Source organism: Rutidosis leptorrhynchoides, chromosome 7 (genome assembly GCF_046630445.1).
Source record: "Rutidosis leptorrhynchoides isolate AG116_Rl617_1_P2 chromosome 7, CSIRO_AGI_Rlap_v1, whole genome shotgun sequence".
NCBI lineage: Eukaryota > Viridiplantae > Streptophyta > Magnoliopsida > Asterales > Asteraceae > Rutidosis > Rutidosis leptorrhynchoides.
Window position 1 is genome coordinate 311,782,636 of NC_092339.1, and position 12,365 is coordinate 311,795,000.

Consider the following 12,365-nt stretch of genomic DNA (forward strand, 5'->3'; position numbering starts at 1 on the left):
TTTAAAAGAATTCGGGGCAAAGTTGGGTGTTCACTAGGAAGAAACATTTCAGTAAATCCCCTTAGAGTTGATCGTTATCTGTAGGTTGTTATGAAGATTCTTTCTTTAAATATCCGAAGTTTCGCGAGTGATAGTAAGGGGGAAAGTAAAGTTGGTTGGTTTAGACGTATGCGCATCAATGAAGCATCTGATATTGTTATGATCCAGGAAACAAAGTTCAGTTGACAACAATTGGATAGAGATGATTTGGGGATCACCAAACTTCAACTACATCCAAAAACCTAAAGTGGGGAAATCGGGGGTATGCTCACGATTTGGGACCTAAATGTTTTCTTGGTAAGTGAGGCGGTAGAAAAGCAACACTTCCTAGCGATCAAAGGAAAATGGGTAGGAAAGGAAACTGAATTGGTAGTGATAAATGTGTATGGTCCCCATAAGGACGCAGATAAAAAGAAAATGTGGGAAAGTTTGGAAAATGTGATGTGTTATCCGAATGTGGAATGGGTGCTAGGAGGGGACTTCAATGAAGTTAGATGCCGAGATGAGAGGTAAAACAGTCATTTCAAGGAAGGTCGGTCTAAACTCATCAATGACTTTATAGAGATTACAAAGTTGGTCAAGGTTCCTTTACTCGGCAAAAGTTTCACTCGCATTAGTGACAATGGAAAAAATTCAGTAAACTTGACCGATTTTTGGTATGCTATCAATTCCTTTAGTCATGGGGCGACATCTCAGCAACTGCTTCAGATAGGAACACTTCTGACCATTGCCCAATCGTGTTAAATGATAAAAATATAGACTTCGGGCCCAAGACTTTCAAATTGTTCAATTTATGGTTAGAATCAAAGGATGTCGAGAAGATAATTACAGAGGCTTGGAATAAAGAAGTTTTCGAGTCCAAGGATGATTGTAAATTCAGAGATAAAATGAAGAACGTAAAGGAGACATTAAGATCTTGGAGTAAAAATAAATACGGGGTACTTGACTTTGAAATTGAATCGTGGAAAAAGAAAGTTATGGAGCTCGAAGCAAAAGCAGACAATGGTAGTATCACTGATTCCGAGAGAGATGTATGGCTTAATCCTAGATTATGTTGGTTAAATAAAGAAAAATCCATGATGTTCAAATAGAAAGCAAGATCCAAATGGGATTTCGAGGGCGATGACAATACGGCTTTCTTCCATGCTACAATTCGTAAGAGATATAATAGTTCCAGCATCCGTGGGCTGCATATCGATGGTATATGGGATGAAAGGCATGTGCAAATTAAAAAGGAGGTGTTTGAGTTCTTCGGTAAAGTTTTCGGAGCAAAACAGGATTCAACACCTGACTTTAATTCGCTGATTTTGTTTCCACTTAACTCAATCAATTCGGACGAGGCTCAAATGCTAGAATCACCATTCCAAGAAGCTGAGATTTGGGAAGCAATCAAAGAATGCGATGCTTCAAGAGCCCCGGGTCCGGATGTGTTTAATCTAGGTTTTTTCAAAAAACTCTTTTGGCTCATTAAAGATGATCTTAAGAAAGCAGTCGATTGGTTTTGGTCCAAGGAATCGATTTCTAAGGGATGCAATGCAAGCTTCATAACCTTGATCCCGAAAAAGAAACTCCCAATGAATCTAGGCGATTACCGACCTATTAGCCTTATAGAAAGCTACTACAAAATCATTGCAAAGATGCTTTCAAAAAGGCTTCAAAAAGTGATCCATAAAGTCATAAATGTCGAGCAAAGTGCTTTCTTGAAAGGAAGATTTATCTTGGACGGTATACTTGTGGCCAATGAATTGGTAGATGAGGTAAAGAGACAGAAGAATAAATGTTTGATTTTCAAGGTCGATTTCGAAAAGGCCTTCGATAGTATTAATTGGGATTTCTTGCTTAAAATACTCGAGATTATGGGTTTTGGTTTGAAGTGGAGATCATGGACTAAAGCTTGTATCACATCGGCTATGGTTTCGGTCCTAGTTAATGGCTCGCCGACAAAAGAGTTCTCATTTCTTAGAGGAATACGACAAGGAGATCCACTCTCCCCGTATCTTTTCATCATAATGGCCGAAGGTTTAAACACCTTCATCAAACGAGCATTAGAAGGCAATCTTTTTAAAGGAGTGGAGATCGGGAAAGATAGAGTGTCAATCTCTCACCTACAATACGCCGACGATACAATTATCTTCGGGGATTGGAGTAAAAGGAACATTCGGAACATTTTTAAAATCCTCAAGTGTTTTGAAATATTCTAGGGTCTCAAAGTGAATATCTCCAAAAGTTACCTGTATGGTATAGGGGTTCAAACCTCAGTTGTAGAAGAAATGGCAAGACTATTCGGATGTCTATCTGGGGCTTTACCTTTCTCATACCTCGGGCTACCTATCGGTAGGAATATGAACAATATTTGGGATTGGGAACCGTTCATAGATAAGATCCATTCTAGACTAGCAGATTGGAAAGCGAAATCGATGTCTTTCGGGGGCCGTCTTACTCTTATCAAATCGGTCCTTAGTAGTCTTCCGTTGTATGCCTTCTTCCTATTCCGTGCTCCATCATGTGTCATCAACAAGCTCGAAGGTTTGCGTCGAAATTTTTTTTGGAGCGGGTCGGGCGATAATTCAAAAATTTCTTGGGTAAAATGGGAAAAATTTTGGTACCTTATGCGGAAGGGGGACTAAACATCGGTTCCCTCAATGCAAAAAATTTTGCGCTTTTGGCAAAATGTTGGTGGCGTTTCTACAACGATAAGAATTCACTTTGGGTCAAAATTATAACAAGTATTTATGGGCGAGACGGCGGGTTGGGGGCTCACTCAATCAACAATGTTTCGGGTGCAGGGCGGGTTTGGAATTCCATTCGTAATATTGGGCGATTTATTGATAACTCTGGTATACAATTCACTAACTCATTTGTGAAGAAAGTTTGCAAGGGTGATAACACGTGCTTTTGGACTGATAAATGGTTAGTCAACCAACCATTGTGCGAAGAATTCCGGCGGCTATTTAGACTTGAACAAGATAAGGATGTGGTGATATCAAACAGGTTTGCCAAAAAAGGAGGTGCATCATGTTTTTCTTGGAGTTGGTCGCGGGTTCCCACTGGCCGAACGTTATCAGAACTTCACAACCTCACGCCTTTGCTTAACAATTTCGAGTTCCAGACTGGTTCGGTAGATTCGTGGCACTGGAATCTCCATCCGAATGGGTTGTTTTATACGCATGAAGTTACGAAAATCATTGATGGTAAGATGTTGCAGGAATTCGGATCCCAGAAAGAAACTGAGCGTATTCCATTTCTTCCACAAAAAGTAGGTCTCTTCGTGTGGCGAGTCAAGCAAAAGAGGATCCCGGTCAGAACCGAGCTAGACAAGAGAGGTATTGACTTGGATTCGGTCCGATGTCCCGTTTGTAACAAGGACCTTGAAACTGCCGAGCATATATTACTCCATTGTGACTTTGCAAAAGACTTGTGGTCGAGAATCTTTAAATGGTGGAACGCAAATAGACAACCGTACACAATCCTGGATGATTTATTCCAAGGTATCCACAACTCGTCTCAACCTAATCAGAAATCTATCCTTTGGAAGGTAATCGAATGGGTAGGTGCTTACTTTATTTGGCGAAATAGAAACCACACATTGTTTCAAAAGAGAAAAACCACCGACCCCACATTACTAAGCGAAATCCAACTCAAATCTTTTGAATGGATTTCAAGAAGGTCGCGTAGAATTTCAATATCCTGGAATGAGTGGCTTGTAAACCCGGACACTTTTGACGATCACAGATAAGCTTATAGTTTAGTGTATCTTCCTGTTCTTAGACAATGTTTCATGTTGTAAATTCCATCTAAAGCATGCACTCACATGCTCTCCTTGTACTCTTTTTATGATAAGTAATGCAAATTTGTTGTGCCTTGCAAAAAATTTTTTTTTTTTTATAGAAGTGTACTATTAATTTTGAACATCTGAAAATGAAATAATAGACTATTAATATGAGCCGGAGGTATATGATTCAAATGTTATATATTTTTTAATATACTAAAAACAAGAAATATGGTCTAGGCCCATTGCGTTGGGCAAAGTGAAATGAAAAAGGATAGCCCGATTAGTTGAGGGAAGTCATATCAAAAAATAAAATGGCCTAGTCTATAAATAAAGGGGGATGATTCTCACACACATTTTTTTGATCCTCACACACCAATTGAGTATTATTAGAAGAGTAAAAGGTTAAAATAGGTGTGTGAGGATCAAAAAAGTGTGTGTGAGAATCATCCCCCATAAATAAAACAAAAACTTAAAATAATAATAACAATATTACTTGAGTGAACGAGTAAGATTGTAAATGATATGTATGGTAATGGTAATATATTGCTTCTTAATTGAATTAAGTGAAAGTATATCAATATAAAACTAAGAAAAAGATATTATTGTTTGAAGTCTTATTTATGCTATGTTTTTGGTTCTGTGATTTCAATAGCCTTACATTTCCCTGTTTGTATATATCGATCAGTGCTTGGGTAATGGACTGTAAATGTGCTGTAGGTGCATATCCCTTGATTTGTAATTTGTAAATGTTGTATGTATTGTGTAGTATAGTTTTTCCTTTTTTAAAAAAATCAATAAAGAACCGAGAAATATATATTATGTTAGAATTACAAATAACAAATCTAATGGTATAACGAGAAGTCACGACAACAATTTTATTCATGACTGAAAAATTTTTGATCGCGACTTCACATTTCTGGATCTTGCATGACCGAAAACTAACAATTCGCAAGTTCGCAAATGGTAATTGCAACATGTGAGATCATTTTTACAATAAAGATATCTTTATTAGCCCATTTAACAAACATAAATCATTCATAATAAAAGCATATAAATTTATTATCACTTGCAACACGCTATTACAAACATATCATATCATATCATATCGTCGTACATAACAAAGGTAGGTATATAGTTAATGTTTTTTATATTCTATCGTTCGAATAAAAGCTCAGCATAAAAACATTCTCACCAAGACAATATCAATATATACCTTTCACTTAGTTGATCTGAGGTAAAGAAGAAAAAGGAATAGCATTAACCTAGCACACTTGAAAAGTATCCACCGATGCCATTTATTTATCATTTTTCCCATTTCATTTCCATACCTTTTTCCTTTTTATGTTGGCTTACAAGCTTTATTAAGCTTTAAAAGTGACGCATAATACTTTTTCTATAGGGTAGGCAAAATAAGTTAATTGTTTTTAATTAGCATTCACCCCCAAAAAATGAGTAAATGGCTCGTGGATTGTACTTTATAACTTTTTACACATTTCTTTTTACTGGTTTCCAAAACAATATTACCACTAAAAATCATACTATTAGAGAAAGATTAATGTAAAGGCGATCCCATGTTAAAGACCTCCACTCCATTAAAGCTATACATATTTTATGTTCAATGAATATGGGGTTGAGAACGTAATGGCACCACCAAACATAGTTATGGGATTCACCATATATAATCACCCAATCTAGATATTTGAAAAACAAAATCACAACAAAAACTTTGAGCGTAACTTATTTTTTATGCCCTTCTAACATTATTTGAAAGTCAAGCATTGAACAATATATATATATATATATATATATATATATATATATATATATATATATATATATATATATATATATATATATGTTATAAAAGTAATAATTGGATGATAATTTTATTATTATTATAGATATTGCATAGTATATTTTTTGAGTATAAATAGGTGTGTTGAGTTAGAGTTTATTGTATGTATTTTTTGGTTAACAAAAACACTCTCTCTCTCTAGATTCCAAATGCCACCAAACTCTCATTGTACATTTTTCTATAAATAAAAAACCAATTACTCATACCTTTTGTTCAACCTTTGTTTTCTCCGTTTTACAGTATCTCTATCTCTATATACCTTCTACAGTCAAGAACCACTAAAGGTAGTTATAAGCCTACTGAATTATAACACGTTATCAGCACGATTATCTCAACATTTATACTAAATATGGTTGGCTCTGCCACCTAACTAATATATGGTCGGTTATACCACCTAAATGATATATGGTCGACACTGTCGCCTAATTTACATTTATGTTATCTAACATTTATTTATGTATACTAACATTTACAGTTATGTTCACTAACATTTATATTTATGTTATTTAACTAATATATGGTCGGTTATACCACCTAAATGATATATGGTCGACACTGTCGCCTAATTTACATTTATGTTATCTAACATTTATTTATGTATACTAACATTTACAGTTATGTTCACTAACATTTATATTTATGTTATTTAAGTTATATATGGTCGGTTATACCACCTGAATTATATTTTCTGTAATCTAACTCTTATTAACTTCACTAACATTTATATTTATGTTATTTAAGTTATATATGGTCGGTTATACCACCTGAATTATATTTTCTGTAATCTAACTCTTATTAACTTCACTAACATTTATATTTATGTTAATAAGACCTCATGATTGTACGCAACGCGTCATTTGACAACACGGTACTTTATGTACGCAACACGTCATTTGACAACACGGTACCATGGGTCGAGATTAATTCCGATCAATACGAATACGATGGGGTCTTTATATGTTATCTAACATTTATGATTACTTATGCAATTAATCATTATTTATTTCATGCATACTAATGTTTATTCTTAAATTTATAATCTTAAAAGTTAAAATAAAAAAAGTAGTTTGTATTTTTATTAAAAGTAAATCTTAAAAGTTAAAATAAAAAAGTAGTTTGTATTTTTATTAAAAGTAAATCTTAAAAGTTAAAATAAGAAAAGTAGTTTGTATTTTTATTAAAAGTAAATCTTAAAGGTTAAAATAAGAAAAATATATTATAATAATATATATTATAACTTAATATATATTATAATAATATCATTAATAATATAATATAATATGAACCTATATTCCCTTATGATTTTATTATTTGTAATCATACCATTATTCCTTTGTTTACTACTTATGAATCTAAACTAATTCTAATTGCATGTTGTTATTTATCTACGAGAAAAAAAATATTATGATTATGATTATGATTATGATTTATGTTGTTCATCTTTCTGAAAATAGAAAATGTCAAACTTATCAAAGCTTGAGTTTGATGCCTTAGACGTATCGGGAACAAACTACACATAATGGGTTATGGACGTAGAAATAAATCTTGGATCATTGGGTATTCTAGAAACTTTAAAAGAAAATAATAATTGTTTCGATCAAGATAAATTAAAATCAATTGCTTTTATTCGCAAACATATTGATACCACCTTAAAACATATGTTTCTCACTATCAAAGATCCACATGTTTTATGGGAAAGTATCAAGAGTAGATTCGATAATCAAAAGAAAATATTACTTCCAGCTGCGAGGGAAGAATGGAGAAATCTAAGGTTCCAAGATTTCAAAAAGGTAAGTGAATACAGCTCGGCCATGTTCAAGATCCGTTCAAAGCTTCAATTCTGTGGTCAAGAAATAAGTGATGCTGATATGATGGAGAAAACTTTCTCCACAATGCATTCTGCAAATATAACTGTGCAAGAAAATTTAAGATTGCAGAATTATAAAACTTTTTCCAAACTTCAAACTTATCTCTTAGTTGCAGAAGTTAATAAAGAATTACTGATGAAAAATCAAGAATCTCGTCCTACCGGTGCGCTAGCATTTCCTGAAGCTAATGCTATTAACAATAATAATAATAATAATAAAAGAAGAAATGCACATGGACGAGGGCGTGGAAGAGGTCATAGCCATGTTGGCCAAAACCATCATCATGGAAATTACCATAACAATAATAAAAATCATAACTATGTTCGAAATCACCCTTATGGTAATGGTCGTGGTGGTGGTCGTGGTCGTGGTGGTCGTGGTCGTGGACAAAGAAATAATAATCCACAAAATTATAAAATCCAAACACCATACAATCCCACAAATCACAATGTTGAAGAAGGCTCTTCAAAGAATGTTGAAGATTCTTGTTACCGATGTGGTAAAATTGGCCACTGGTCTAAAAACTGCCGAACAAATCAGCATTCTGTTAATCGGTATCAAGAATCCCTAAAGGGAAAAGGAAAAGAAGCAAATCTTGTGGATGACCTTGATACAAAAATCACTGAGCCAACTTGTGACTACTTTAATGAATAAATTTCTAATATCTATATATATATATATATATATATATATATATATATATATATATATATATATATATATATATATATAGATATCCTATTATATGTTCTCGTTAAATAAATGGTTGTAGATTTTCAATCTACACCATATCTAGTTTACTACATATTTCCTTATTATGTGCTATCGTTTGTAACATGTTTTGAATGTAATATATTGATGAATTATATACTCATTATTTGTTTCTCATATTTTTTTTTTGAAGTTCATGATGTATACTGCTGGAGTAAAAAATCAGTCAAATGGTGGAGATATTTGTATTGCAGACAGTGGTGCCACTCACACCATACTCAAATCTAAAAAATATTTCACAGACTTGAAAGCAACGGAAGGAACTATACATACTATATCAGGTCCTGTGGACTTAATAAAAGGAATGGAAAAGGCAAAATTCATGTTACCAAATGGTACGAATTTTCTGATAAATAATGCCTTATTTTCTCCCATGTCAAAGAGAAATTTGTTAAGTTTCTTTGACATATACCAAAATGGATATGATTATCAGTCAGTGACAACAGAAAATGAAAAATATTTAAGTATCACTGATAAGAATCGTGTAATTGAAAAACTACCAAGACTTCATTCTGGTTTACATTATACACATATAAATGTACCTGAAGTAAATGTGGTAGTTAAAGAAAAATTATGTGATCCTGTAATGATCAGTTTGTGGCATGAGAGATTAGGTCACCCAGGATCAACAATGATGAAAAGAATAATACAAAATACACATGGACATCCATTAGCGGATCAAAGGATCCCTCATGATGCACTTATCCCATGTACATCATGCTCACTTGGAAAGTTGATAATAAGACCATCACCTCTTAAGGTTGAAAAAGAATCACCAATGTTTCTTGAAAGAATTCAAGGTGATATATGTGGACCAATTCATCCACCATGTGGACCATTTAGATATTTTATGGTTCTAATAGACGCATCTAGTAGATGGTCTCATGTTTGTCTATTATCAAGTCGAAATATGGCATTTGCAAAATTTCTTGCTCAAATTATTAAATTGAGAGCACATTTCCTTGATTATACTATTAAAAGGGTGAGACTAGATAATGCCGGTGAGTTTACGTCTCAAGCATTTAATAACTTTTGCATGTCTATTGGGATTATTGTTGAACATCCCGTTGCCCATGTGCATACACAAAATGGTTTAGCTGAATCATTAATTAAACGATTGCAGCTAATAGCTAGACCATTGATAATGCGAACAAAACTCCCAGTATCTGTATGGGGCCATGCAATTTTGCATGCTGCATCATTGATTCGCATTAGACCAAGCGCAAGTCATACATATTCTCCTTTGCAACTTGCTTTTGGTCATCAGCCAAATATTTCCCACCTTAGAACATTTGGTTGTGCGGTTTATGTCCCTATCGCACCACCACAACGCACTAAAATGGGTCCTCAAAGAAGGATGGGAATATATGTTGGATATGAAACATCTTCAATAATAAGATATATTGAACCCATGACGGGTGATGTTTTTACAGCACGTTTTGCTGATTGTCACTTTAATGAAACATTATTCCCTAGATTAGGGGGAGAAATAAAAAATAAAGAAAATGATGTTTCATGGTGTGAACCTCAATTAATGTATCTTGATCCTCGCACAAAAGAATGCGAGATCGAAGTTCAAAAAATAATGCATATGCAAGAACTTGCAAATAAATTGCCTGATGCATTTACAGATACAAAAAGAGTGACTAAATCATATATACCAGCAACAAATGCTCCAGCTCGAATTGAAATTCCAAAAACTGGCAATAATGTTATTCTTGAGTCTTTGCCACGCCAGAAACGTGGGAGACCAATTGGTTCCAAAGATAAAAATCCTCGAAAAAGAAAATCAGCTGATAATGAGGTAAAAGAAAGTGTTCAAGAAGAACTACAAATCAATACTCCTTCTGCAGAGGAGATTGATGATGTCAATACGGAATTTTCAATCAATTACGCACATTCAAAAATATTATGGAACCAAAATGAAATGAAAAATCTTGATGAGATATTTTCATATAATGTTGCATATGACATCATGAATGATGATGATGATCCAGAACCAAAATCTGTCATGGAATGTCAAAATAGACATGATTGGGATCATTGGAAAGGAGCAATACGAGCTGAATTTGAATCACTCAATAAAAGAAAAGTTTTCGGATCTATCATTCTCACACCTAAAGATGTGAAACCTGTGGGATATAGATGGGTTTTTGTGCGAAAAAGAAATGAGAAAAATGAAGTTACAAGGTATAAAGCTAGACTTGTAGCTCAAGGTTTTTCTCAAAGACCGGGAATTGATTATGAGGAAACTTATTCTCCTGTTATGGATGCAATTACTTTTAGATACTTAATCAGCCTGGCAGTTTCTGAAAATTTAGAAATGCATCTCATGGATGTTGTGACTGCTTATCTTTATGGATCACTTGATAGTGATATATATATGAAGATACCTGAAGGATTTAAGGTATCAGAAGCAACCAATGCAAAACCCAAAGAAATGTACTCAATCAAGTTACAAAGGTCTTTATATGGGTTGAAACAATCGGGTCGCATGTGGTATAAACGATTAAGTGATTACTTGATAAGCAAATGGTATACCAATAATCTTATTTGCCCATGTGTTTTCATTAAGAAAACAACATCCGGATATGTGATCATAGCTGTTTATGTTGATGATCTTAATATCATAGGTACAAATAAAGAGATCCATGAATCCATTCAACTTCTAAAGAAAGAATTTGAAATGAAAGATCTCGGAAAAACCAAGTATTGCCTTGGTTTACAAATTGAACATATGCCTAATGGTTTACTTGTACATCAAACAACATATACTGAAAAGATTTTAAAACGTTTTAATATGGATAAGGCAAAACCATTAAGTACTCCTATGGTTGTTAGATCACTTAATGTTGACACTGATCCATTTCGTCCCTGTGAAGATCATGAAGATATCCTGGGACCAGAAGTACCATATCTTAGTGCAATTGGAGCTCTTATGTATCTTACAAATTGTACAAGACCTGACATTTCTTTTGCAGTTAATTTGTTGGCAAGGTTCAGCTCAGCTCCTACCAAAAGACACTGGAATGGGATCAAACACATATTTCGATACCTTCGAGGAACTACTGATTTAGGATTATTTTATTCTAACGAATCAAAACAAGATTTGGTTGGTTATGCAGATGCAGGTTATTTATCTGATCCACATAAAGCTAAATCTCAAAATGGATATGTATTCCTAAATGGAGGTACCGTAATATCATGGCGTTCTCAAAAACAAACACTTGTTGCAACATCATCAAATCATGCCGAAGTAATTGCATTACATGAAGCCAGTCGGGAATTTTTTTGGTTGAGATCAATGACACAACTCATTACTGATTCTTGTGGACTAGAACGCAATAAAAGTTCAACAACTATCTATGAAGATAATGTAGCTTGCATAACACAGATGAAAGAAGGGTATATCAAAAGTGGCCGAACAAAACACATACCCCCTAGATTCTTCTCATACACTCAAAATCTCATTAAGGACAACCAGATTGAAATGAGATATGTTCAGTCCAGCAAAAACTCTGCTGACCTTTTCACCAAAGCACTTCCAACTGCTATTTTCAGAACACACGTTCATAATATTGGCATGAGGCATGTTCAGAAGATGTAACAACTCAGGCGTTGCCTAGTTGAGGGGGAGTCAACTCTATGCTGCACTCTTTTTTCCTTAGCTAAAGTTTTATCCCAAAGGGTTTTCTTTAGCAAGGTTTTTAACGAGGCAGTACTAGTTATTCACTAATAAAATTATCATCCAAGGGGGAGTGTTATAAAAGTAATAATTGGATGATAATTTTATTATTATTATAGATATTGCATAGTATATTTTTTGAGTATAAATAGGTGTGTTGAGTTAGAGTTTATTGTATGTATTTTTTGGTTAACAAAAACACTCTCTCTCTCTAGATTCCAAATGCCACCAAACTCTCATTGTACATTTTTCTATAAATAAAAAACCAATTACTCATACCTTTTGTTCAACCTTTGTTTTCTCCGTTTTACAGTATCTCTATCTCTATATACCTTCTACAGTCAAGAACCACTAAAGGTAGTTATAAGCCTACTG

The 12,365-nt window shown here is 33.8% G+C and overlaps 1 protein-coding gene across 1 annotated transcript in view; it reads left to right on the forward strand.

Annotated features, from left to right (window-relative positions):
• Positions 1 to 303: 303 nt before the first annotated feature.
• LOC139860165 (uncharacterized) overlaps positions 304 to 12,365 on the forward strand; it is a 16,502-nt gene continuing 4,440 nt past the window's right edge. The window contains exons 1-5 of the mRNA XM_071848937.1: positions 304 to 528; positions 717 to 1,070; positions 1,131 to 2,184; positions 2,284 to 2,565; positions 2,658 to 3,574. Of these exons, the coding sequence (XP_071705038.1) occupies positions 304 to 528; positions 717 to 1,070; positions 1,131 to 2,184; positions 2,284 to 2,565; positions 2,658 to 3,574 (2,832 nt within the window). The remainder of the gene's footprint in view (positions 529 to 716; positions 1,071 to 1,130; positions 2,185 to 2,283; positions 2,566 to 2,657; positions 3,575 to 12,365) is intronic.